The sequence below is a fragment of the Amblyomma maculatum genome, chromosome 1 (genome assembly GCF_055883805.1).
Source record: "Amblyomma maculatum isolate TAMU_Amacu chromosome 1, ASM5588380v1, whole genome shotgun sequence".
NCBI classification, from domain to species: domain Eukaryota; kingdom Metazoa; phylum Arthropoda; class Arachnida; order Ixodida; family Ixodidae; genus Amblyomma; species Amblyomma maculatum.
Genome location: NC_139344.1, coordinates 381,706,682 through 381,733,404, shown reverse-complemented (window position 1 = coordinate 381,733,404; position 26,723 = coordinate 381,706,682). Strand labels below are relative to the sequence as shown.

Sequence of the window (26,723 nt, the reverse complement as noted above, 5' to 3'; positions counted from 1 at the left end):
TATACATATGATTTTACTTATGCCTAATTTCCACTTCACCGCTTTAAGGCTGTCCCCTTTGTTTAGAGCATGCTAGATTTTCTCCACGTCACATTTCCTGATGTCGGACTTACCTATGATAGGTGTGCCAGTTCCATCCTGTATGTTGGGTTGGAAGCTTTCATACTTTGGCGTTTCTTTATGAAATCTTTTTTCTGTATAGTTAATTCATCTTTGTTCTCTTTAACTATCGTACACCCCAACTTCTACGGCGCTGAATGTAATGGCATTTCCGAAGTCACCGTTTATCGCTTCAGGTCGGCTTTCTCTGTTAAGGCTGAATATTTATTCCGTAGCGATATGCTGAATTCTTCTACTCCAAGAGGTAATTAGCGGGCAGCAAATGAAGCCCTGCCTTGTAGGCCGTCTCCGCCGACAATGCTGTGGCCACGGTCCGGCAATTTCTGGTTTTGTAAGTAAGCTTGGGCAAGACACGTCAGTGTACGGCATAGGGATGGCTTTTATGCGCTGAATGCAGGGCATGCACAGAGAACATGTGCAAGAGCCAGTCTCATCACTCACATGTGCATCCAGCGCATGCAGGTTTATTACCTGTACCGTTAACCAAGCGACATTTTTTATAACGTTGGTAATTGGCTCAAGGTTTTTCCTCGTGGCGCTACTGCCAAGCCTCAGGCGGCAAAGCAGACTTACTCCAATTTGTTTCAATTTTCACCCTCTCCTGTGGCGGACATGGCTGCTAGTTTAGTGTTGACTGCGAAACGTTTAACACGCTGTGGCTAAGATATTTACCATCACAACGTTGAACATCTGCACATTCATTTTCTCTTGCCCTTCACGGCCTACGTGAGTGGCGTGGTGTCCTATCAAGGCTACATCCGACATCACTGTAGACCCTCGGAATAGTTTGCTGTGAATACAGCTGTAACAGTCACAAATGCCGGGAAAGACGGTGGCAACCAAGGCCAAATATCACTCGCGCTCCTTTTAAATAGGACCAATCGTATTCCTTTCTACAATGTGAAAAAGCCCTGGCGCCCTCATCGTTGAAGCCCTATTTTAATGCCGATACCAGCTAACCGGTGGCCACCATGTAAAATTCAGCAGAAGCAGCAGCCGACCCTTCACCCTTCGACATTACCGGCATATTTCTTTGTTGGCTGTTTGTAGAGTCCTGATTCGTTTCTCGCTGAAAATTTATCTTGTAGGTCATGTCTCGGCAAGCGGCACTACTCCACAAATTCCTCATCAATTCGTATGTCACCTTCTTCTTACCCTAGCCACTATTTGTTTTCTCGCTTTCAGATGCGCAATCAAGCTTACGCCTGCAGGCAAAGTATTGAAGTTATCGTGACGCCTTAGCTGCCAGAAACGTCACGATTAGGTTTCTTGAAGACATAGCGCAAAAAAGACGGGGACAACACAGATGTAGACAGGACAGGCGCTACATCTGTGTTGTCCCCGTCTTTTTTGCGCTATGTCTTCAAGAAACTGCTACCAACTAGCCCAAACCAAACATCTGTTGCACGATTAGGTTATTTTGCTTGTGCTTAGACCGTTCGTAGTTCCTTAGCTTTTGTTTGCATTTGTATTTTCGCTTTCAGCCATAGACGTTTTAGGAAATACCCGCCTCTCATTCACACCTAGAGCTTCAAATCAAAAACAAGAAACTCGGAAAACTAGTGCCGAGGCACTCCCTCATTCATGCGCTTGCCCAACGTCACCTAGACTGGTATTGGCTCCAATGGTTGGGCAGCGCAAAGAATGAAGTGAAGGCTATCACGAACAGCTTATATTAATTGCATGTCGTTTTGCAGCGAGCAAAAAAAAAAAAAAATGAGAGCAAGCTATCGCAGTAAAGCGAGAGACTACAAGCGAGATAAAGCATCACAATCTGCACTCTAAAAATAATCAAAAAAGTATCGCTATGCCCTGGGCTGAAACGTGCGTGCACGGACAGAGATTGAAGATAAGGTCTCACGCTTGCGCCAGGCCAGCGGGCGAGAATTTGCGAGACCGGGCCATAGCCTACCCGGTTGCAAGAGAGCGGCAGCGGCATGGCTTCGTCCTTTCAGCGATAATTTACTTTTAGCTATTCACGGCGTTGTTAAAAACTAAGTCTACATCACGAAATTAATGAGACCTTCCTGCCTCCGTCATCGAACTGTGACGATATCTGATTCCTTATAACAGCTAGATACTGTCAACTGCTAGAGTATACTGCAAGTTACAGCGTCACAAAAAATTCAAAGGCCTAGCTGTTACCGCCGCATAACAAATTCGTGTTCGTGTTGGGTTCGCCCGGACATTACCAACCACAGAAGATGAGATGGAATTCCACGAAGACCCTGTGACTTGTATCCTAATTGTGGTGTTGTGCGTGTCACCTCTTCCCGAAGACTTATCCGGAGCAGCAAGAACGGTAAGTTCGGCTTCAATCTGTCGTTCTGCAAATAGCGCTTGCTAAATTCGTGCATCACAACCCTCGAACTTTTATTAGAGTAGAACGTGCATTGAATGCTCATACGAAGGCAGACTAGGGCTCAAGTTGAGCCAGGAACACTTATGGCGTCATTAGCGCAGTTACAGTTGCAACTTGCAAGCAACTGTATATACGCACGAAGTCGGGACGAGCAGCTGAAGGGTGAACGCGGTCATGAGCCAACCTAGTCCGAAAGAGGAATTCGACTTGGATCCGACACTGCGTGAGCTAAGGAATGAGGGGATGTAATGCCTAGGAGGAAGGGCGAAGCGCAGCTTTCTAACGGGTGAGAAGGCACTTCTATTCAAAGTATCAAAGAAGCATGAGGTATTTGGGTAAGCAGCAAGCGTGATCCTTTGGAAGTAAGATTTGTTTGCGAGTATGCTCGCTCTTCCATTTTGCCTGCATCGGCAGCTATAGCAAGAATTAAGAGCAGCTTAATTTTCACCAAGATATCAGCTTGCTGTAGTTCGGCAATATTTTGCGCTTAAATGAACTGAGCCAAGTGACGCGGGGAAGAGGAATATATATTCTTCGTTTGCATCGCTGAGCCTGTACTACGTCGATAAGCCACAGTCAGCAGGCACTAAACTTAGAACCTTCACACTGACACAAGCCCTTAGCGTCGAGCTCCTGGCAGCTCTGTACCGGCATACAATATCCGTATCACATGCCCCGCCAGTTGATAATGAATACTGGCCGTAGAAAAACATTTCACGTGATACCGTTTGATCTGGTATAACTGCATGCATGCATGTTGTCGTATTTAGATGGGATGGGCTGCCACCTTCCAAAGCTATTTGGAATAATTTACTTATCGACGAGCTTTGTATTTTTTTTATCCTTACCTTCAGCATTCTTGTTCATCACCGCCAACGCGCGGCTTTTAACTTGTCTGTTGGAACGAACCAGATATGCTTATCGCATGTCACTAGAGGGCTGGCAAAGCTTCGCAGTTTTTTTTTAGATGATCTCGCAATTCTCGAGGCTCTACTTGAACATGGCGTACTTTGTAAAAACATGCACACAATCGGACTTGCGTCCAAGGTATGCGGTGCGGCTCGCTTTGGCGTTCTGAATCTCTCGACGATGACGGGAACTATTCTTCACCAATCCTAATTCCGGAACTCCAAGGAGCGTTAAGTACGCTAATTCAAGGGCTTTAGATTGTATAGTTTCGAGCTTTAAATTTCTAACTTCAGAACGATCTAACGAAACACGAGTGGGCAGTACCGTGTAGGCTAAACTTTTGATAAATATTCGATGGTGTGAGTAAACTAAAAAAAAGACGCGATCCCGAATAGTGGCAACAAACGATAAACTAGGCCGGCATGTCTTGCTCAATCATCTAACGATAATTAAGTGTTACATGCGCTAAATGTGGCCTGAATAGTAACGTACACTGCAGTCGGCAATAACGTCTCGACTGCGAGCTGCATGTAAAAGTTTTCAATCAGTCGGTCCCTCTACATGTTAATATGCTCGTATATCTTAGAGGAAAACACGTGTACCTCGGTAATGGTAAACAAACTGTGTATCGTGAAATGGCGGACTTCACCACTCCAGGTACAGATCATTAGTATTGGACGCCGGCGCTCATGGGTTACTATCGTAAAGCTAAATGTACTCGTTCTGGTCATCGCTGTCACTTGCAGTTTAGTTGACCACATAGCTTTGTATCTACACGTCAACACGAATTTGTTTCACAGGTAACTGAAGAGAATTGTAAAACCGAGTAAGGCAGGCATACTATTTGGCGGGAACACTGCCAAAGTTTTTTTCGGCTTTGAAAGGTGACTGCGCTGGTGAGAAGCACATCACAAAATGAGTGTCTCAAGACTCTTCTACATTTAAAGCCCGGGTATATATCAGCGTGGAAATTACCGGAAACAATCCCAGTCTTCATGTTCCACACTTGCGTCTCTGAAAGAAAAAAATTGGAAGGTAAATTCTTCTTAGTCTGTGAAAATTGAGCCTATGTGGCCGCCTGTTGAGCTTGGATCTGTTGGGGTCTTGTTTTAGGGCCTGTTGCATTTTACTGACAATCTCGTGGACTTGAAAAAGTAATTCTACGTGATCTCCTGCTTTAGTATTGCGCTTGTTGTTTGCGATTTCTGCTGTGGTGCTTGAATTGCACTGGCCTGTTTAGGCATGGGTGTGTACGTGCTGACTGTTTTGTACTGCTTTTGGTTTTGCCGGTACCGCTGTTGTTGAAGCTGCTTCTGACACGATTGTAAGAGTTGTAGCTATATTGATTTATTAAGGCGTTTCTGCTTTTCTGATATCTTGATTTTCGGTTGTTTGTTTTGCTCTTCGAGCCTTGCGTGATCCTGACATTAAACCGTACGTGTTTCGAGCAGTAGGAGAAGCAGCCTGAACCCAGATTACATTTTTGTCGCCGTCCGTCAGGTGGCCTGGCGTAGTTCCTCGGGAGGCCGGTACTCCTTTGGTGATTGTACTTAACTTGATGTTTCTTCTGATTACAATGCCCTCGCGGGCCTCTGGTGTTAGTTCTGCCCATGGACCTGATTCCCGGCCGGGGCTGACATTCCAGTCTCCCCGTCAGCCCCTGCTCCTCTTCCTCTGTTGCGAACTAACAATATCCCACCTGTTCGACCTGCTGATCTCTCCCGCTGCGCTTTGCTTTGAAAGCTTTAGTAACCAGTTATTCTTCTGGTCGGCCCTTTTGCTGTTGTGTCCGGCGTCTGTCAAGAGGCGTTGTTTGCAGGCCCTGTTTTTAGTCGGATGGTTTCCCTGGCAAGCCACGCACTTAGTCTTCTACTCGCGGTGTTCTTCCGCGCGTGTATGCACAGTGGCACATCGTTAATGTATTTTCTTCGTGGTCTGGGGATCGGCACCAGATAATCGATCCATTTCCAATCTCCGCAAAAAGCATTGAAAGTGCCGTCGACAACTGATATATAGTCTCGTCATTTTGTCATACGATTTGGTTCGTGGTATCAACTGCCTTCAACTAACCTTCCTAAGGCACTGAACACCTACGAATAAGCACGAGTGAACAACAATACGTACTACGAATCTCGGCGTTTCGCGTCGCGTACAAAAGTCGATCGGCGCACGTATAAGCAACGCCTAGTGGTGACAGCTTGATATAGCGCTTTTTAAGCTTTTTCTGCCAAGAATGTCAATATCAAGTACGCGTAGGGGCGCAGTCTATAACGATCGGCTGAATTCTTCGCCGCGTCAAGCAGGCGTCTTGAGATCTTCAAGTCACGCAACGCGTACGTGACACTGCGTTCGATCTTGGACCGCGTACGTTGAGAGAATTGGGCCCGTTACGTGATCGATGCCTATGCGGCCGCTCATTTTCCGTGAGGCAGCTTATCGCACCTGAATACGATCCCACAATTGGTATAGTTTTGTCGGCGACAGGTCTGTGACAACTACCGCAGTGAGCTGATCAAGCTCGCAGGGCGCTCATTTGGTCAAGTGCTTGCATGCGTATCGCACCTCGCCAGTTACCAGAGCAGCAATGAATGCAGTTAATATATGTACAGTCTTGGTCAAAAAGTTTGAAGACTAAGAAGTTTTGTGTCAGCCGCACAATGAACCCGTTACGTCATTATTAAAGGCCAAAGGGCATTGAAAATGCCGGGAAATGATTTATTACCACAGGAAGAAATTATATTATAGCATTTCATGGCAATTCATTCCTTAAAGACACCGTGGGTGACGACTTCATTCTGCGGCTGAGACAAAAATGATTTGGCGTCAGGACTTTCGACCACGACTATACACACACACGTCAGATGCAGAATTAGCTTATTTAGTATATCAATCAAACATTTAGGGGCCGCTCAATTAACTCAGAAATATACTGTAATCAACAGCTTGTCTATGCCAGTGCCAAAATGAAACTTAGATGAGCTCATCTTTCGAACTCAAGTTCTTGATGGCCCTTCGCAAGTGTCTTTCATCCGTCTTGCCCCAAAAAGGTTTGGTCTAGGTCATTTTATACACGGGATATCTGCTGAGTAAAAGGGAACCGCACATCATCTTGTCAACTGCAGCATAAATGACCTGTGCGAATAGTTGAATGTGAATGCAGATCGGTTGTACAAAACTGATACACACAACCTTCCATTCGTATATATGGAGTGTGCTTTCTTGAACACCTGGCGATTATTTGAAAGAAACAATTTGCGGCTGCTCTAAAGGCCGTGGCTCAGAAAACAGCTATCAAATGGAGCTTCATAGGACGAAGCCCATAAGCTGTACGAGAAAGCCAACGCACTCGTCAATTTTTTCGTGTTTGATGACACAATATTAAAGGTGATGGCTGTCTGCACAGCAGCTAACATATTGCAAATTAGTCTAACCACTCACTACATAACCGGGGTAGAATGAGGGGAAGATGTATACACAGAATAAAACAAAAACAAATAATGGTTGTAATGAGCACTCAATTAATCTTTATTCAGCATTTTTGCAGAAAAATGCAGGGAGCAAGGACAAAAAGCTGCTCTGCGGCAAGCTTTACTCAGTTCGCAGTTCAGTTCAGTAGAAAATTGAGCCTTCTATAAGTTACAGATGGAAGTGTTGGTCATCTAGTGCAAAGAAAACCAGATGAGAGTTGTGGGAAACCCTTCGTTCGCAAGGAAACATTTCAACAAGAGGATATGCCTTCACCTGGGTCAAAGACAAGTCTTGTTGAAATGTTTGCTTCCGAACTGAGGCTTCGCCTAAACCCTTGTCTGTTTTTCTTTGATACTAGACGACCAACACTTCCATTCGTCACTTTTATAATGGTCTATTTTCACACAGCTAAATAGAAGCTTAATGGATATAATCTGGCACACGCATTATTTGCCGTGTGCCTCATGCACCCCATATCAGATTTCTTGTTCTCTATGCAGGATAGAATTTTTAACGTTTACACTCAGCCGCACATTATGTTGCATCCTCCTAAGCGCTAAATAAGATTCTTAGTCTCGGCAACAAGTTAATTCAGAAAGGTGTCACAAACGCATTTCAGTAAACTTGCACGCTGCTGTTAACAAAGCACTATTGAATTGATGTCCAAATATTAGCAACATATACTGTACATGATTACGTGCCAGCGCCCGACATATGGTTACCTTTTTTTCGCAGTCACTGAAGCCACACTTATCTATCACTTTCATTATCTATCAATGTTTAATTTTTCGAGCAGTGGTTTCCTGCTACAATTCCAGCATTGCTGCGATCAGCTTGCATGAGCAGGAACTGTTGTTGTATTCTCATGAGAACGCAGACTCGGGCATTAAACACGAATTATTTTTGTTACAAACCAGGAAAAGATACAGTAATTTTCTCCATGATGGGCTTGCAGTGTTATTCTGCATCCTAATCTTTGAACAGCTATGACAAACACATAACGCATACTTGCCTAATAGTTTTAACACAGTATAATCTGCGGATAGACAGCGATGGCGAAGAGGTGGAAAATCCGCCTCGCATACAAGAGGACCGTAGTTCGAATTCTGGTGCCATGCAATTCCCCACCGGATTAAAAAAAAATCCGCGTGTCGATGGAATTGCACGAACAGGTTTAGGGTGCGACTTGATGCCGATGAACACCTTCGGCAACGCACTCCCTCAGCAGAACAGAAAATGGCCACCATGGCGCAGTAATTGGTCACAACCTCCCATGATTAGTCCTACAAAACCCTGGCTCAGTCAGCAGCGGCTGCGGAGCAACTGACTACGGCGGCAGTCAGACCTGTAACGCAGCCGGGGGTGCTAAGATTGTCTGGCTCCGCTTGACAGGCGGCCATTGGAAATTGACCCTGGCAACATTTCTACTTAGAACCCTAGCTAGTGAAACTAGTTTAGCAGTGTTGTTAGAGGAACTAGAGGGTGTGAAATGGGATGTCATAGGGCTTAGCCAGGTTAGAAGGGCGATTATGTACTGTGAAAAACTGCGCCGAAATAAACACACCACAAGAAAGAAGACGGGACAAAGGCGCTACTCACAACTGAATTTATTGAAAACCACGCGAGTGATCTTATATAGGCGAAGTTTCCAAAGGGAAAGAAGGATGGGGAGAAAGATAGGGGAAATCATCAATCGACCATCGAGAACGCAAGGAAAACACGATTAATGGATAACAGAATCTAAAAACCTAATTTCGGAGGCCAGAAGAGATAATGTGGGGATGCTGATACACCTGCTGTCAAACTTCTTAATGTAGAAAGCCTCCAAACTAACACGTGCCGTTTTATCCTTACTCTTTCCAAGAATCTTGGTCTCATTCAACCTGGTCCCGCATCCGTTGCAGTTGATTACGTGCGCAACCAAATGTGCGTACTTGTCTTTTAAATCTGACAAATTTCGTGCATGTTCCCCCAAACTCTCGTTGATGCATCAGCCAGTTTGGCCTACGTACAACTTTCCACACGTCAAGGGAATAGCATAGACCACTCCAACAGAACACTTTGTAAACGGAGAGTCGTGCTTTATCTGGCAACCCCCTTTTCTTGGGTTGCAAATTCGGGGGCACAACTTTCCCAACTTGTTAGGAGCCGAAAAAGCGACGCTCACGCCATGCCTGTTGGCCACTTTCCTGAGGTCGTGCGAGGTTCTGTGCATGTAAGGCACAGCAAGCGGCTTCTGCGTCCTCCGTCTATCCTCTCCAGTACATCTTCGCGTACCGCTCTTGATCTTTTGAAGGAGGGTCTCGCAAACTGCATCCAACACAGAGCAGGGGAACTCAGCCGCCGAAAGCCGGCTAATCTGATTATGGAAGCTGGTTTGCAACTGATGCGGGCACGATTTCCTGAGCGAAGACTCTAAGCAATGTGAAGCTATTGCTCTTTTCACAATTTTCGAATGCATAGAATCATAAGGCAAAAGATCTTTTAGCACGTGGGTAATAGCCCCAGCAAACGTGTCTTTCAAGGAAAGTCAGTTTCAGGTGTAAAAACTGTAAAACGTTAGTGTCGGGTAGTTCATGGGTAAAAGAGAGCCCAAGTCCATGTTTGTCAAAAACACTTAAAACATCACCTACTGTAGAGAGGTAGGTGATGGAAGTCTGCTGTTTTAAAAGCACTAAAAAATCGTCAACATACCTAAAAACATGTAACCCCCCCCCCCCCCCCCCCCCCCCCCCCCCCCCCCATGCAAACATTACTTAAAGATTTGTCAATCTTTGTTAAAAAGATGTCGCAAAGAACCGGGGCCACGCAAGACCCTATACAGAAGGGCGAATCAGGCATATACTGTACTGAAGGGCGGGCATGTACTGTGTTATCGATGTTTATCGGAGAAGCGAGAAATAGGGGTAAGTTTCCTTGTCAACACGTATTTAGCTGGTAATATTGTTACGAGTGGAAATCGCGCACTGATGGTTAACACCACCCCGAAACCGCTGAGCACCGCTTAGCCGCACAACACAACACTGAGCGTCGTCTTCGTCCACACAACCAGACACTTAACTTTTTCTTCACTTGCTGAATGCCAGCATGGTACACCCCATACCATTACCCCCGCCGCAGAAGCACAGTCCCGGTGCATTCTAGGTTGAAGCAAGGCGTGAATAATACGGCTTGAGTCGTGTCACATGCAAAATGTCGGAAGCTTATGATGCAGAAGACTTCGGGTTCAAAGGTGCGATTTCGTATGTGACGTCGGTGACTCGGCGCAAGATACGGTAGGGGCCTGTGTAGCGTGGTAGAAGTTTTTCGCACAAGCCCACCCGGCGTGATGGGAGCCAGACAGAACGAGAGAGCCAGCGGCGTAGTGCACATCGCGATGGCGACTGTTATAACGGGATTGCTGGGAGCCTTGGAAGGCAAAGAGCCTGTCGCGAGCAATGTGGTGAGCATCTTTAGCGCGGCAGATGGCATCATGAGCGTAAGTACTAGTGGCGGCATCAGTAGTGGGTAGCGATGTATCAAAAGAGAGCAATGGTAGTCGGCCAAAAAGCAGATAAAAGGGAAAGTAGCCAGCGGTATCATGACGAGAAGAGTTATAGGCAAATGTTACAAAGGGTAGATTAATGTCCCAATGCCGATGGTCGCTGGGGACATAAATTGATAACATAACATATCTGTGAGCGTACGGTTGAGGCGTTCTGTCAGGCTGTTGGTATGAGGATGATAGGTGGTGGTAAATTTGTGGCGGACGGTGCACACACGAAGTAGCTCGCAACCACTCTGGAGAGGAAGCAGCGACCACCATCCGTGAGTAGTTCACAAGGGGCACCGAGTTGTAGTATCACGTCCTAGAGGAGGAAATCAGCGACATCTTTAGCGCAGCTAGTCGAGGATCGCGCGGGTAATGCCGTAACGCGTAGCTATACAGATGAATTCTATAGCATTAATAAGAGAGTTGCAAGCCTCGTAGTTAAGCTTAGTAAGCGGTAAAAACTGAAGCTTGTACAGGCCTACGCACCTACGTGTAGTCATGATGACCAGGCTGTTGAAAACTTCTATGAAGATGTAGCATTCAGCAAACGGAAGAACCGGGAGTGGACATGGAAAAGTTCTAAAAGGGGGGCCTAAAAATGAAATTGACTTCATAATGTGTACTAACACCGCCATTATACAGGACGTAAAGGTGATCGCAAAGGTGCGATGCAGTGACTACAGGATGGTAAGGGCTCGAATTACTCTAAATCTGAAAGGGGAACGCAGCAGATAAGTGCGAAAGAAGTTCATCATTGATAAATTAGCGGTGAGGGGGGGGGGGGGGGGAGAAGAGTTCATGATCTCGCTATAGAATAGATATTTAGTTCTAACCGAGCATGACGACATTAGCCTAGAAGCAATGAACAATAATTTCAGAGATATGATTACTGAGTGCGTTGTAGAAGTAGGCGGTAGTATAGTCAGGACACCGGTAAGCTGTCTAAGGAGACGAAAGATTTCATTAAGAAACACCAAAGTATGAAAGCTTCCAATGCAACAGACCAGATAGAATTCTAGAGATATCAAAGTTAATCAATTAGCGCAAACTGGCCGATATTAGGAATAACATGAACAAATTGAGCATGCCTAAAGAACGGGGGAAGCTTTAAAGCGGTGAAAAAGAAATTGGGCATAGACAACAATCAGATGTATGCGCTAAGGAACAAGGGTGGTAATGTCATCACGAATATGGTCAAGATAGTCAAAGTAGCCGAGGAGTTCTATACGGATCTGTACAGTAGCCAAAGAAGTCAGGACAATAATGAGATTGGCGGTAGGGAAATGCAGCTAGACGTTCCGCCAGTGACGAAGGACGAAGTTAAGAAAGCATTAGAAACTATGGAAAGGGGGAAAGCAGCTGGAGGGGATCAGGTAACTATAGATTTATTGAAGAACGGTAAGGGGGGGGGGGGAGGCAATATTGTTCTGGAAAACTGGCCACCCTGCATACGCAATGTCTGGTGTCATCGACGATATCGGAACCATGAAACAACGCAAACATTATCTTAATTCATAAGAAAGGGGGCGCTAAGGACTTGAAAAATTACAGACCTATCCGCTTACTGTCTGTTACGTATAAGGTATTTACCAAGGTTATCGCTAATAGAATGAGAACTTTAGCCTGTAACCAAGCAAATTATCAAGCAGGTTTTCGGAAAGGGTACTCTACTATCGATCATATCCATACAATCAACAAGGTGATAGAAAAATGCTCGGAGTATAACCAGCCCTTACACATATCATTCATTGATTACGAAAAAGAATTTGACGCTGTAGAAACCTCGGCGGTCATGCAGGCATTGCGAAATCAGGGTGTGGATGAGCAGTACGTGAAAGTGTTAGAAGATATATATAGGGGCTGCACAGCAACCACAGTTATGCATAAAGAAAGTAACTTAATTCCGATAAAGAAAGGTGTTAGGCAAGGAGACACGATCCCGCCACTACTATTCAAGATTACTTAGAAGTATTCAGACACTTGGAACGGGAGCAGTTAGGGATAAGGGTATATGGAGAGTACCTCAGTAATCTGGGATTTGCTGATGACATTACCTTGCTAAGTAACTCAAGGAATGAACTGCAAAGAATGATTCATGGCCTAGACAGGCAAAGCAGAAAGGTAGGCTTGAAAATCAATACGCAGAAGCCTAAGGTAATGTTCAATAGCCTAGGGAAGGAACAGCAGTTTACGTTAGGTAGCGAAGCACTGGAATTAGTAAGCGAATATGTCTTCTTACGACAGGTAGTCGCCGCTGATCCGGACCATGAAAAGGAAAAAACGAGAAGAATAAGATTGGGATGGAGCGCATTTGGCAAGCACTCGCAGACTGACTAGCAGCTTACCGGTATCGCTCAAGAGGAAAGTATAGAACAGTTGCATCTTACCTGCACTTAGCTATCGGGCTGAAACGTGGAGGCTAACAAAGAGGGTTCTACCTAAGGTGAGGACAATGCAGAGGACCATGGAAAGAAAAATGATAGGGATAACGTTAAGAGATAGCAAATGTGCCGAGTGGATCAGAGAAATAACTCAATTCGTTGACATTCAGGGGAAATAAAGAATAAGAATGGGCATGGGCAGGATATGGGGTGCGAAGAAAGGATAATCGATGGTCGCTTAGGGCAACAAACTGGATTCTAAAGGAAGGAAAGCGTTGCAGAGGGCGGAAGAAAGTTAGGTGGGCGGATGAAATTAAGAAGTTCGCAGGGGTCAAGTGAATGTGGCTAGCACAGGACTGGGTTAATTGGAGGAATATGGAAAGGACAACATAGAAAGGACTGCAAAGCCGCTATGGCGAAGGCGGGAGCAGGGGAGGAGAGGAGGTTCTGGTCTCCACGCTTTATACTATGCCAGGGTGATGCTTCAGTTTCTTCCTCAGGCACTCTCAGCCACATACCGACAGCCGTTTTTCTTGACATCAAGGCTGCTTTTGACTCTGTATTTAATCATGCTATTCTCGCAGCCTTGGCCTCGGTGGAAAGCTTTACAACTGGGTTGGACACTATTTTCAAGAGCGGAAAATGACTACTCCACATGGTCCAACTCTCTTTGACGCAGTGAAGAGAGGCGTACCTCAGGGGACCGTGCTCAGCCATCTCGTGTTCAATATTGCCCTTATATATATAACAAGAAACCTTGCACAGGAGTACGCATAACAATTTTTGCAAATAATATTTGCATCTGGAGCGCATCACGTTCGCGTTATACTCCGCAACAACGCATTCAGATAGTGTTACTGCACATCTCAATGTACCTGGTGTCACCCGTTAATAATTTGGATTATTAACGATGCGCCCTTAAAGGTGCGCACACTCCCAGACACCCTTAGAGTGAGGGGGGGTAGCTGTTCCGGTCGCGAAGGAGATGCCCTCGACCTGCGGGGCAAGCTCAGCTAAAATTTAACGACCGTGTAGTGACAGACTGGGGTGGCCGTTTGGTGCCCAGCTTTCACCGGTTCAAGCCAGAGTAAGGGTCGGAGTCAGCAGTAACAAACAAAACAAACTTTATACACAGCAAGAGACGATAGAGAGGAACGCATAAGAACATTAAAAATGTACAGATGAGAGGTTCACAGAAAACAAACGTTAAGTATGCAACTACAGAGGTATTCAATAACACAGAGGCTTCACAACACACATCAAATGCGAGAGAGTCACATAAACAAACACCAAATTGTTCACCAGGCACTGTTGCAGTCCAACGCCTCGAGAGTCACGATGTGGCCGCCATGCAAGACGAGCGCCGCTCCCTCGCTGGTCCGTGGGCTTGCCAGCAGCGGGTGATCCCCGTGAGCCCAGCCGAAGCACTAGCGAACACGCCGCAATCACTGACTGACCGACAGACCTCACCAGCGGCGCGGCCTTCATAAATAGGGCGCGCCGCGTCTGTCTGTTAAGGCGCGCCAAGGCGAGCGCGCACACACACTTATCTTCGCTGGTTAGAGCGCTCCCTTTGACTCCCGTCGAGCCGCGCGTCGTCATTGGCTAGATCCCGTAGAATTTTCTGGAGACGTCTGGCATCTTCCGAACTGAGGATTCACCCTCATCGCCGGGTGATGAGAAAGAGGGTGGCGACGACGGGTACAAAGCTACGCGCTCTCTCGCGCGGGGAAGGAGGCTTGTGGAAAGTTCGATGAGGCGCCGCACGGGCCTCGCGCCGCGCCGGCTTAATAAAATGTGCGCCGATTTCGTGGCACTGCCCCTCCCTTAAAGAATATTGTCCTACAATATTCTCAACACACACGAACATCGCGCGCACATGCATGCGCTCACAAACTACATTGGGCAAATGTCCACATCACATTGCATAAATTTTACAAATTGTAATCACAAATTACAACCCACACATCACTTCCATGATGTTCACAAACTTAACAACACACAGTTGTCTGGATACACATGAAGATCAGCAACACAAAAACACAGTTATTCAAATACGAAGCGCACATACCCAAGGCATGTTTTCGCCTATGTTTCCAAAAACGGCTTGTGGCTGTTCTTTGGAACAGGTGAGCTGTTCTACAACTACCTAGCGCGCCAGCTTTCTTTCTTACGAAGCACTGGCTCTTCTTTCTCACGCGTGTCCTGCCTCTTTTTATGGCTCTAAGGATAATTCTCATTCGCGATTTTATCGCGCTCCTCCCTCTACTCCTGTGTTCTGCTTCCCGATCGGAAGCTTGGCCAGAACTAGCGCTAAATGCCTAGGAGCACTTCCATTTGGCAGTCTCATTCTTCTCGGCCTGTGATGCATTCTTTGCGCTAGCGCTTCCAGTCCTTCAGCAACTTCTTCCTTATTCGGGACTTTTTCTGTTCAACCTTGCCTACATCAGTAGGGATGAATTTTCTTTTCATTTTTGCTTTAGTTTGCACTGCTGGCCGAGTCACCTTTTATTTATTTGAAATACCCTAAAGGCCCAATAGGGCATTACATAGGGGGGGATGTGGAAGCAAATCAGTGTAGAACAAAAACAGATTAACAGATGATGTCATGGTGGTATGTGAGGGAAGTAAACTAGTCATAATAATCTTTATACAAAACTAGAGAAAAAAAATAGTCGGGCAAGCAATATTTCAACATAATAAGAGAACTGTAAAAAGATAAAAATGTGCAGCGATTTCAGCAAGAGGGGAAAACTTGCACATCCGGTTCCATTCGCCTTATCTGAACACTGTTCTTTTGATGGAAAATCTCTTGAGAACTACGTTGTTCTCCCTTGATTCTTTCATTTTCTTCCTTTTCTTTATGACCTTCAGCCGTGCCTTCTTGGTGCAGAGCTCATTTTCAACTGGAGACTCATTCTCCTCAATTTGAATTGCTTCTTGTTCATTAAAAATTTTCCTTGAACCGTTTCAATGCAGCGCAGTCTTCGATTTCCTCCATTTCTGAATCCTCCAGTTTAGAATCTGCACTGCCGCTCTCCATCGAGAAAGATGGTTCCTCATCTTCCTCGGCAAGATGAACCTTCTCGGTAGTCGAGCCGTAGCTCTAAACCGGTTATTGAATTGCTGGAAGATTGCTGTCCTCAGCTTAAGCTTCATCTGAGCTTTCGTGCTCGCTGTTATTTGACAGCGCTCTTCCTCACGGTTAGTCATGCATTCCGTAATGCTGCAGTCTAACATGGAGTTAGAATCCTGTCCTTCCTCTTCAGGCAAAGAGCACATGCATAAGCCTTCTGGCTCGACAACTGCGCTTGCTTGGCGCAACTTGTCGTTTCGGAGGGGACTATCTCACTTTCCTGAGAAATCTTAGCTCCAGAAAAGTCTTTTCTTTCTGAACTTTGTGTTGTGGGAACGGACTGTTCCAAAACCTTACTCTGACCCCTGGAGCTAATCTCACCCACTTCAGTGGTTGTCAGGGAGCCAGTCGGTACCTTTTCGAACAATATAGCCGCATGCAGCGGCGGTTTCGCAGCCGGACAGTAAGCAGTAGAGCGCTTAGCAACATTTTCTAGTTCATCAACCTCGATAGTCATGCACATTTTCTCTCCAGAGTCAGATAGTCGGAACTCTGTGTCCTGAGCCTTCACTTCTCTCTGTGTAGGCATACCTAGTGTACACCAATCACCTTGCAGCGTTTGGTTTGCTTTGGGAGCAACCATCGCTTCAGCCTCGTTGGCATCACAAATTTCGGCATTTGGTGATCCCGCGTTCTTGATGCCACCCAAGATTATATCGTACACTAGGTGGTGCATGCATATCGCAGTCACAACGCCAGTGAAGATCGGCGCGTCTTCACACGCACTTTGGCTTCAGAAACAGTTTAGCGGAACCATCGAGGAATAGCACAGGAGTCATTTCTCCGGTAATCTCTTCATCACGAAATAATTCTCTTTTTATAAACACTGCGGTGCTTCCTGTGCTTGTCAGTACAGAAATAAATTTGCCTCGAATATTTTCAGTGATAACCGAAATTCCAGCACTCTTGGATTCCGGCGCGGTGCACGCAACTGTGCATAATACTGGAGTTCTCTCCCAGCTCTTTTGTTGCACGCTGTCGATGTCAACGTCTTCATCGCGGCTTTCACGTGAAGAGTCGCAGACGCATGACGGCCGTAGGAATGGGTCCCTTTGACAATTCACTGTTTTATGTCCCTTACCACCACAACAAAAGCAATTAATCAATCCTTTATGCACAAGGTTGCTACGCCAATCTGAGGCATAGTGGCCTACATTATTGCACCTGTAGCATTTCACTTGAGGCCGGAATAATCTTTCACTTTTGTCCCTTCCTGAGATCGGTGTATCACTGACCTTTAAATGAAGCATTTTCTCCTCGTGGTAAAATTTTCTTTCTTACGCCCATTGATATTTCCCTGCCCTTCTTCGGGTGCTTTCCTTTTCTTCTGTCCCAAAATGGTTCTTTCGGTTACTTCTCGGGCTCTTGTCCTTTCTTTCGGTACCCCTTCCCGGGCTTTCTGAGCAGCTACTAGACAGCCTTCTGCCTTGAATCTTGTCTGTTTTTCATTCGCAGAGGCTTCTGTATAAATCGGCCTTTGCCTTTCATTTTCTTTTCACTGACTCTCTCTTCCTTTCTCAGCCTCCTCTCTTTCCTTGTTAGCCTGTTCTAGAGCCTTCCTTTCTTTTTGGTCCACCCATTCTCGCAGTTCAGCTCCTTTAAGACCTTTCTCTAGGCCCAACGCAATAATCTCGTTGAGATTCATCTTCAATCTGAACTGCCTAATGCTAACACATAGCACTGCGCAATGAACCTTCACAACTGCTTTCGCGCGGCACAAACTCTCGCTATCGATCTGCTGCTACACAGTTTACGACCTCTTCGTAAACTCTTCTAACTCGTTCTCCGTCCACTTGAGCTATAGTGCACCAGACGTCCTGTCGCGGACGCCAGAATAATTGTCACCCGTTAATAATTAAAAGGATTAATAACAATGCGCCCTTAACAGTGCGCACACTCCCAGACACCCTTAGAGTGAGTGGGGGTAGTTGTTCCGGTCGCAAAGGAGATGCCCTCGACCTGCGTGACAAGCTCAGCCAGAATTCAACTACCTTGTAGGGGCAGAAGGGGGTGGCCATTTGGTGCCCAGCTTTCGCCGGTTCAATCCAGAGTAAGGGTCGGTCGGAGTCAGAAGTAACAAACAAAACAAACTTTATACACAGCAAGAGACGATGCAGAGGAACACACAAGAACACTAAAACTGTACAGACGAGAGGTTCACAGAAAACAAACGCTAAGCATGTAACTGCAGAGGTATTCAACAACACAGAGGCTTTACAACACGCATCAGATGCGAGAGAGTCCCATAAACAGCAAATTTATTTCTTAGTCATGCAGTAGAGCACCGTGCCACCTATAAATGTCTTCAAGGTAAATAGCACCATTTTCCTCGAATTATAAGATGCTCTACTCTTTAGGGGTGGTATTTGGGATACACTACGTTGCTGAGAAGCGAGCTTTGTTGCCTGATAAAAGTTGTGTGTGCAATAATTGCAGTAAAGCAATCCTTCTGATATCTGAGCCACTCAAGAGAATGTTCATATACTCCAATGTTTTCACCCTTTGAGCCGTATGTTCCACTCATATGCATCCGCTGGTCCTCTTGCAGCTTTCTGCAAACCTCGTTAGCCTTGGAAGCTTCAGCGAAGTAGGTTGATGTGAATGGCACGCCTCTTCAGCTGCATTGTTAAAAACACAATCAGAAGAAGAAACAATATTAGCAGGAAATGACAGAGCACTGTGCTTCATAGGAATTGTATAAACATAACATTATGCTGAAGAAAGCCTCTGGAAACCCCGTAAACATAGATTAACTTCCCTAAGGAATAGAAACTAAAATTTGAGACAAAAAATTTCTCCGTTTCTTTAGCAAATATATGTAACATCTTAAGAAACATGTTTAAAACAACAAATTAAAAATACCAATCATATGCTCTTTCACAGTCTAGTAAAAAGGTGTACCACATTAAGGAAGGGCAAGTGGCTGTTCGTATATCATGCTCGAGTTATATTAGCCCCGAAAATGTGTCGAAGCATATTTTTCCTCAAACAGATTTTGTTTTCTCCTTAAATATCTTCGTAGTGGTACTTTGCAGTCTATAGAGAACAGGTTATATATCATGTAGCCAGAAAATCGCCGAACTCAGAAAATGGTGCAAAAAAAAAAAAAAAACTTGCCACCCATCCTAAAGAAGCGGTGTCATGCTCCCCGAACTTGAAACAAGGCCAGTGGCAAAAGTAATGGGTGAGATACTATGTAACGTATGGTACGGTCCGAATGATTTATGCCCACCGATTTAGTTATTCGAATGATAAATGCACACACATCCAGGGTGTGCACCTTACCACAACTGGTAACTACTGTATGGAGTGCGCAGTAGGGGAGTCAAAGGTGCCATAATAACTTCACTTTCACTTCAGTTGTTGAATTCCTTTGCTGGTGCAAGCATCAAAGAAGCAATACGAAATTGCCGCTGCCGAAACATGGTTCAATGGAGAGCTGTCTTATGGGTCCATTTCCGGCGTTTTACCAACTTTCTTAGAGACTTTTTGTTGAACCCTGTAACTGGGTTGGAATTACTTCGTCGAAAGGTAGACACAAGCCAGGCGGGCCGAGCATTGTGTGACTACAACTCAATACGGTATTTATAGTAACAAGTCAGCCGGTCACAGACTGCCTGCGGGAGTGACAATTCCCGAGGGCGTTGCTAGAGAACGAGTTTACGGTATCCAATAGCGTAGATGCAAATGCACACGAGAAAGAGGCTACGCAGCACGCAGGCTTTTCGAAGGCATGCGTGCACGACACAGGCAGTCGGCCTAGCGACATAACACGCAAACGGAAGACACCTGCGTGCTGAAATTGACTCGAAGCAATTCAAGCGGCACCATCTTTCACGAAAGAATTGTGGCACTAGTTCAGTGAAATGCGCTGCTAATTTAAACGCACTGTCGGGCACAAGCCAAATCTCATCAAAGACCACATTTGTTTTATAATAAGCGTGATGACATTTCTCGCCATGAATAGCTTCATATTATCTTCGGAAACGAAAACATACCGTGGACTGGGAAATGTTTTACTGCTGATCCGTATCGAACATCGGCAACAAGCGCGACGACCGGAGGCTCGTACTATGAGCGCGGCGCCTTTCCACTCATGCTGAATAATAGTGAAGTCGTTCCGGTCCTTACCTGTAGTAATATGTTAACACACTGCAGTGCCAACGTGCTTCCGTTTTTCAGATGCGTCGACGACACAGTTACACGTCGCTTTTCTCCACGGTAGATTTCGTAAACACTTTCGTCAGCTGATCACTATTTCTTAAGGTTCTCCAGTGAAGCCGGCGCCTGAACTTTGGTCTGACAGTCCCTGGTGCACTTGGAGCATGTCAGAATGAAGCGTGAACAGTCTCTTTCCCAAACGCGACCACTCTTCAAAAAACACCACAAATTTCGTCACAGAGAGAGAGAGAAGTGTTTCTTGTTGGAAACGGTAAAAAGGGGATTCGGCGCGTTCAACTTCCTCCTCACGAACGAGGGGTCGCCGCCGTTGCGCCGAATAAAGGAAAGGAGATTAAAAGGAGGGAAGATGAGTGGAAGGATGGCAAAGTAGGGATGTAAAGGGCGAGAACGAGATGACCGAGAGGAAATGCGAAGCACGGAGACAGGGTCCACGAAGGTCGGCCCACTGTTGAGCGGGCGGACAAGGCGTGAGCGGCAGCCAGGCGGGCGCGGCGCAGGTTTGGTGGAGAGGTCGAGTCACTCGAATACGGGGGGGACACAGGGAAACGCACAGAGGGAGTCACTCACACATGGTATCGCGGCATTAAAGTCTCCAAGCATGCAGGAGTTCACCAACGAATGGGAGGACGCGGCAAGTCTGGAAGGGCCACAGAGGACACAGTTTGGCCACCACTTCTGAAGGTACAATGGGAGAAGGGAGCACAAACACGACACAGCCACGAGTTGAGTACGAGACTCGCAAGCGCACTCGCACAAGGCAGCACAACACCACCCACGAAAGAACAATGGCACAAGGCAGCACAAACACGACATAGCTACGAGTTGAGTACGAGACTCAACGCGCACTGATACAAGGCAGCACAAATGCAGACAGCCACAACTTGAGTACACCACGCGAACGCGCTGCGGCACAGGCGCGACGTAGCGGGAAGGTATCAGAGTCGTACCATAAGGTGAGTGGACTCAAGGTGGTCCAGAAAGGCAAGGAATGCACGCCGGAATTTATGTCGATGGCCACGTGGGAATAGCCTGTCGGTGGTCGCTGTTCAGAGCCCCAACTTGCGATAGCATGTGAAGACATCCTGTCTTTGCCAGTACCTTGCGCTGCCCAGGGGTCGCCGCGAAAACGGTGCTAAAAAGCGCCCCCTAGACGTCTGCTGGGTAGTACAAATCGCCGGCGTCTGCATTCGAATGCATTGAGTGAGTATGGATCCACCGCCTTAACTTCTTTTATGTATGAATTACAAGGAAATTAAGGCGCTGGAAATTCATCTAGGGCTGCCATGACGTAAAAAAAAAAGGCAATAAATAATCCAACGTCCGGCATTATACGACATGCAGTAATTGGAGGCGAAGTTCGGCACGCTGCCAGTCGATATAGCCAGGCGAGAGTCGCGCGAATTCGCGGAGCTCTACGAACGCTTTACACGCAGCTGAGCTGAAGCAAGTGATTACACGAAACCGCAGCATGGATATAGGCAGCGTAAACAACCCCCCTGAGGCACAAAAACTCCTTTCGATGGGCACCTTGAGCCTGCCGTGCATAGACCGTTGGGGTTTGCGTTCAATGTATGCATGTGATTTTGTAAGTTGATCCTATGCTGGTTTTTGCTTTTTACGCACCGCGTAGCTGATAAGTCCCACTAGTAATGTTTGGAAATACAATCAACGTACTGGAAAGTCCCACAGAAAGCTGAAGCTGAGACTGCAGAAACGTTCGAATTACACCGCGGCAGGCGCTTGTGTTCGTCATTAGGTGCAGATATCAGAAGGCACGCTGACCTTGTTTCACTGCTAAACTGCTAATAGCCTTTGATTTATGTGCTTGCAGCTCTCGAGCCAGAGCGTTTGCTTGTTGGGGGCAGTGATGACATTGCATATTAGAATTAAGTGCTCTATCAGATCAAGAACGCGCGGTGCATGACAGAAATGCTTTTGTCGACTGCATAGCAATTACAGATATGCCCCAAATGACGTCTATTACCGTTTTCTCTTGAGAGTGAATGACTTCTTTCATCGAGATAGCAAACGTTTTAAGTAAACTCTGGTTTACCGTCTTTACCTTTCGTTGCTTGACGTACGCACGTGCAGTTCTTACTTACACAGCTGCCGAAAACAATAGCATAACGAACGGTTTCGCTTTGGATCACAGATAAACATATAGCTGTACTCTATATAATTTCAGCTCTGAGCAGGCGGAGCGGGCAACTTAGAGCGAACGGCGTTTCTTTAACCAGTGCATGCATGCAAATGACCGCCCGTACCAATCGCATCGTAGCCCCACTCCGTGCGGCTTGAAAGAAAGCAGTAGAGTTGAACAAGGAAATTATTAACTTGTCCGTGGCACCCTACGATGCAAGCGAAAATAGCAGCGGTGACGATGTGCAGGGACTGATGGTACACGGCAAGATCAATGCCGCATGCTTTGAACATTTCGCCGGAAGGCAGCCGCAGCGCTTCTTTTTTTTTTAATGTTAGGCCACTGTTGGTTCACAATGATATCCGTGATACGTGATGACTCTTTGCACGCTCACGAAGCGGCAAAAAGAAGCACGAAATAACGTAGAAAGCCTGCGAGATATGCGTTGCAGCATAGGCAGAGCCGCCGTTGTACTACCCAGTCAGGCTTTTCTTGGCCGTCACTAGGCGGCGCCACCCTACTCAAAACTCAGCGCAAGGCCCCTATAGGCTGGTAAATATAAAATATAGTGCTCTAGAGTTTCTACAGCACCACAGTCTTGGCATGACGGGAGTCTGATACGGCGAAGGCGGTGGAGCCGTTCAGCTGTCCATACGCAGCCAATGTGCATTCTGAGAAGAGCTGCGCGCTGGGATGCTGTGAAGTTGGTGAACTTAATTGTTCTGGGGAGTTTTACCGGCTCTAACGTGGGCGTCGGGATGAGCAGCAAGTGCTCTCTTCAGGATTGTTGCCCTTGCTGCATCAAATTTGGTGATTGCATTGGTAACAGGTGCACCATCGGTGTAGGCAATCTTCATCAGCCCGTTCGTTGCCTAGGATGCTAACATGTGCGGGGAGCCATTGAAGAACGAGGTCTGTGCCTCTGTCCTCCACTACTCGAAGCTTGTTGGATGGTGACTATAGAACAGGCATGCTGTACTGTCGCTTATGAAGGAGCTGTAAGGTTGTCTTAGAATCGCACAAGACAGCAGAACGGGTAACATGAGAACAGTTTAAGAGGAAATCCGCAGCCAGGTGTAGCTGCGGCCAGGTGTAGCCGCTAGCTCATCAGTTGTGGAAGAGGCTCCGAAAGGGAGGGGGCAGTGAGCACTTGAGTTGGTGGCAGGGATGAAGTAGGCTGCAGTTGCAGCATTCTCATCTTATTGCGCCACTGAATTCGTCACAATCAAGGAACAGCAGTACATTTTCAAGCGACGAGTTACGTGCGGACCTTAGTTCCGCTATCTTGCGAAGTGCAGCTAGTCTTCGGAGTGCTCCCTGCCGTTGCGAATACTGCAAAACAGGACAACATACGTCGGGATGCACAACGCAGGCGCCTCTGCTGGGGACTTGTCCATGTGTGTCCTCGTATTCTGCTCTGCACTCTCATGGTATGCGTCAGATGCCTTACCGAAGCTAGTTTATGGTCATCATCATCATCATCATCATCAACCTGACTACACCCACTGCAGGGTGAAGGCCTCTCCCATATTTCTCCAATTAACCCGGCTCTGTGCTAGCTGCATCCACTTTACTCCTGCGAACTTCTCAACCTAATCCGCCCACCTAACTTTCTGCCACCCCCTGCTACGCTTTCCTTCCATTGCAATCCAGTTGGTTACCCTCAGCGACCATCGGTTATCCCCTCTTCACAATACATGTCCTGCCCATGTCCATTTCTTCTTCTTAATTTCCACTAGAATGTCGGTAACTTGAGTTATTTCTCTGACCCACTCTGCACGCTTTCTATCTCCTAATGTTACCCCTACCATTTTTCGTTCCATGGCCCTCTGCATTGTCCTCACCTTAAGTAGAACCCTCTTTGTTAGCCACCACGTTTTAGCTCGATAGGTAAGTACAGGTAAGATGCAACTGTTGCATACCTTCCTGTTGAGCGATACCGCTAAGCTGCTAGTCATAATCTGCGAGTGCTTGCCAAATGTGCTCCATCTCAATCTTATTCTTCTTGCTATTTCCTTTCATGATCCGGATCTGCGGTTACTACTTGTCCTAAGTAGACATATTCGCCTACTACTTCCAGTGCTTCGCTACTTAACGTTAGCTGCTGATCCTTCCCGAGGCTGTTGAACATTACCTTAGTCTTATGCATGTTGATTTTTAAGCCTACCTTTCTACTTGTCCTGTCTAGGTCATAAACCATTATTTGCATGGTCAATTAGCGGCAAAGAACATCATGAGGGGAAAATGAGGTGCACAAACCAGGCGGCTGTCCTGCCCACTTCGTTCTTTCCTCCACGTCCTGTTCCGCGCTATGCGCTTCCGTCACCGAAAATAACAGGCCTCGTTCGGTCGATATAAAAAAAAAAATGTAAGAAAAAAGACGCAGAGGATCACAACTTTTTAGCGAGGACAGGAGCTCGCATTTACTTTGCACCGATTCACAGCTTCAGAAGCTGTATGAATGATCTGCTACCCGACTGAGAAGTGGACCACGCTGGCTCGTTACTTTTGACAATTACGGTACGAGGAGCTGATTGGTTAACGAAACGGCTAATATCTTACGAGAGGTATCCCTCATAAAAATTTGAATTCATTGCGAATACTGAATTCCATCGAATGAAGTAATGTTACTGTAGGAAAATATACGACGCGTTTATTGGCTTCGGCCGGAGGCTGGCAAGGCGAATATAGTGGCAGTAAGGCGAAGCATCCTTCTAGGAGAATAGAAAGACGGTACACTCCTTTGCAGTCGGATATCACGACGCCGTCGTAGCCTGACTAAAAGGGAGAAAGAGTTGCACCACGTATGGGCTACATACTTCGTTGTCATGCTCTTTGCAGCAGGTCAGTGATTGCCTGGGCCAATCAGGATGGCGCGCATTGCATAAACCTACGCCTTGTGGCACCACCGGGATTGGGGAATGTGAGGTAAGTGTGGTTTCCGTTCTCTTTAAGTGACGTGTTCACTCAATAAAAAAAGTAGTGAAAACTTCGCCCGCTCCTCCTGTACGCAGAGCACACAGCAGCAACGGGCATCCGCCCTTTGGATACCCGGGGGACAGCGAGAAGAGATAATGTGCACAAAGGCACACTACCTCGCCTTGTCCACCACACACGGGGGCCGAGTGTACCGCCGGGCCTTTAATGGCCCGGAACGACTCGAGTTAGAATCCCAGACCCCACATCGCAGCGATCACTGGCATAAGCGCTGCAGGAGCTGGGATTCGAACCCGGGTCTTCGCGAGTGCGAGCGCAGCACGTTCCCCACTCGGCTACCGTGTGGCACGGCTGTATTGCAGCGCCGGCTAGTACTTCCGAGTTGTAGGAAATAGAAATAGAACTCAGCATGCGTCGTGCGGTGGATATTATCTGATATCGTGCTGTTATCGTCACTGATAGTACGAGCGTGATGCTCCTTTCACGGTTATCGGGTACGCCTAAAGAACCGTCGCTCCTGTCAGCCGTCAAGCCGCCGTTGTTCTAGAGCTGTCTTGCTTTTCATTGCTTGACGGCGGGTACGGCCGTTACACAAAAGTGCGCCACGTGAAAATACAATTCTTTAGCTTATCTATGTGCACTTTCGCGTAGCAAAGTAACGCCCACTAGCAAGGAGGGTAACTGATCATGATTCTCGTGTCTATAGCTCTTTAAAACTGCTGGGCGCCGTATACGTGCTGAACCGGTCGCTGCTAAAAGCTGGCACTAGCTGTATCACATCTTGTCGTGGTAACAGTCACTGTATCGAAACACATTGCGCGAGGCTATTATATCGAATGGTTTATACTGTCTGCAATCTGACAGCGCTAACTGAAGGTCGCAAGATGTAAAAACGATCCGTGATCGATGGCAGAAAAAGCGCATATGTGTGTGTGTATTTGGAAAAATAGAAGATGCAATCTCCTGCTTGAGGACTCGTTTCTTTCTTTCATCCTATAAATCCCATCGCTATAAAGGAAACCGTTATACTGATGACCACTTCTCGAGTTTCGAAATCTGTTACCTTCTAAATTTGCGCAAGCGAAAACAGTACGGCACGGCAAATGTCGTGCACACACCTCCAGTAGAACTAAAACAGTGTCACGGAATTGTAAAATCAACGAGGCGTGCGTTCTGTAAGAGGCGTTTTTTAACGAACCTACAAAGCGACTGTGTTCATCGTCGAAGTGACCATTCTCATTCCTCGGTTTGCAGGCACCACGCGGCATTTGCCTTCCCATGGGACGAAGACTAAACTTTCTGGCCAGAGACGGTAACGATGCTTCTTTGCTGGATGTCTACGCTGCTGAATGTGCAGCATCACGGCTCATCTCCATCGGTGGGCTCTGGATGTGCTGCCTGACATAACGGCATTACGACCGGAATTTCTCAGGTCTTCGAAAAGCCTACTGTACTTTAGTCCGAAACAGTGATACCTATAAAGATATAAATTCATATATGCTGCATTGTTTTCACTATTACTAGTATTCGATCCGTTCACTTCGCCTCTAGAGCGA

General features: G+C 46.6%; 1 protein-coding gene across 2 annotated transcripts; it reads left to right on the top strand.

The window, feature by feature from the left end:
- The first annotated feature begins 1,990 nt into the window (after window positions 1–1,990).
- On the top strand, window positions 1,991–26,664 carry LOC146208375 (uncharacterized). Of its 2 annotated transcripts, none has more exons than XM_084587267.1 (3): window positions 1,991–2,422; window positions 25,075–25,158; window positions 26,422–26,664. In XM_084587267.1, exons 1-3 carry the CDS (start codon window positions 2,330–2,332, stop codon window positions 26,572–26,574), a joined length of 330 nt encoding a protein of 109 aa, XP_084443393.1. In that variant the 5' UTR covers window positions 1,991–2,329; the 3' UTR covers window positions 26,575–26,664. The 2 variants fall into 2 exon arrangements, with proteins under 2 accessions (XP_084443393.1, XP_084443392.1); XM_084587266.1 differs by having other exon boundaries at window positions 1,993–2,422; window positions 25,072–25,158.
- Window positions 26,665–26,723: the final 59 nt, after the last annotated feature.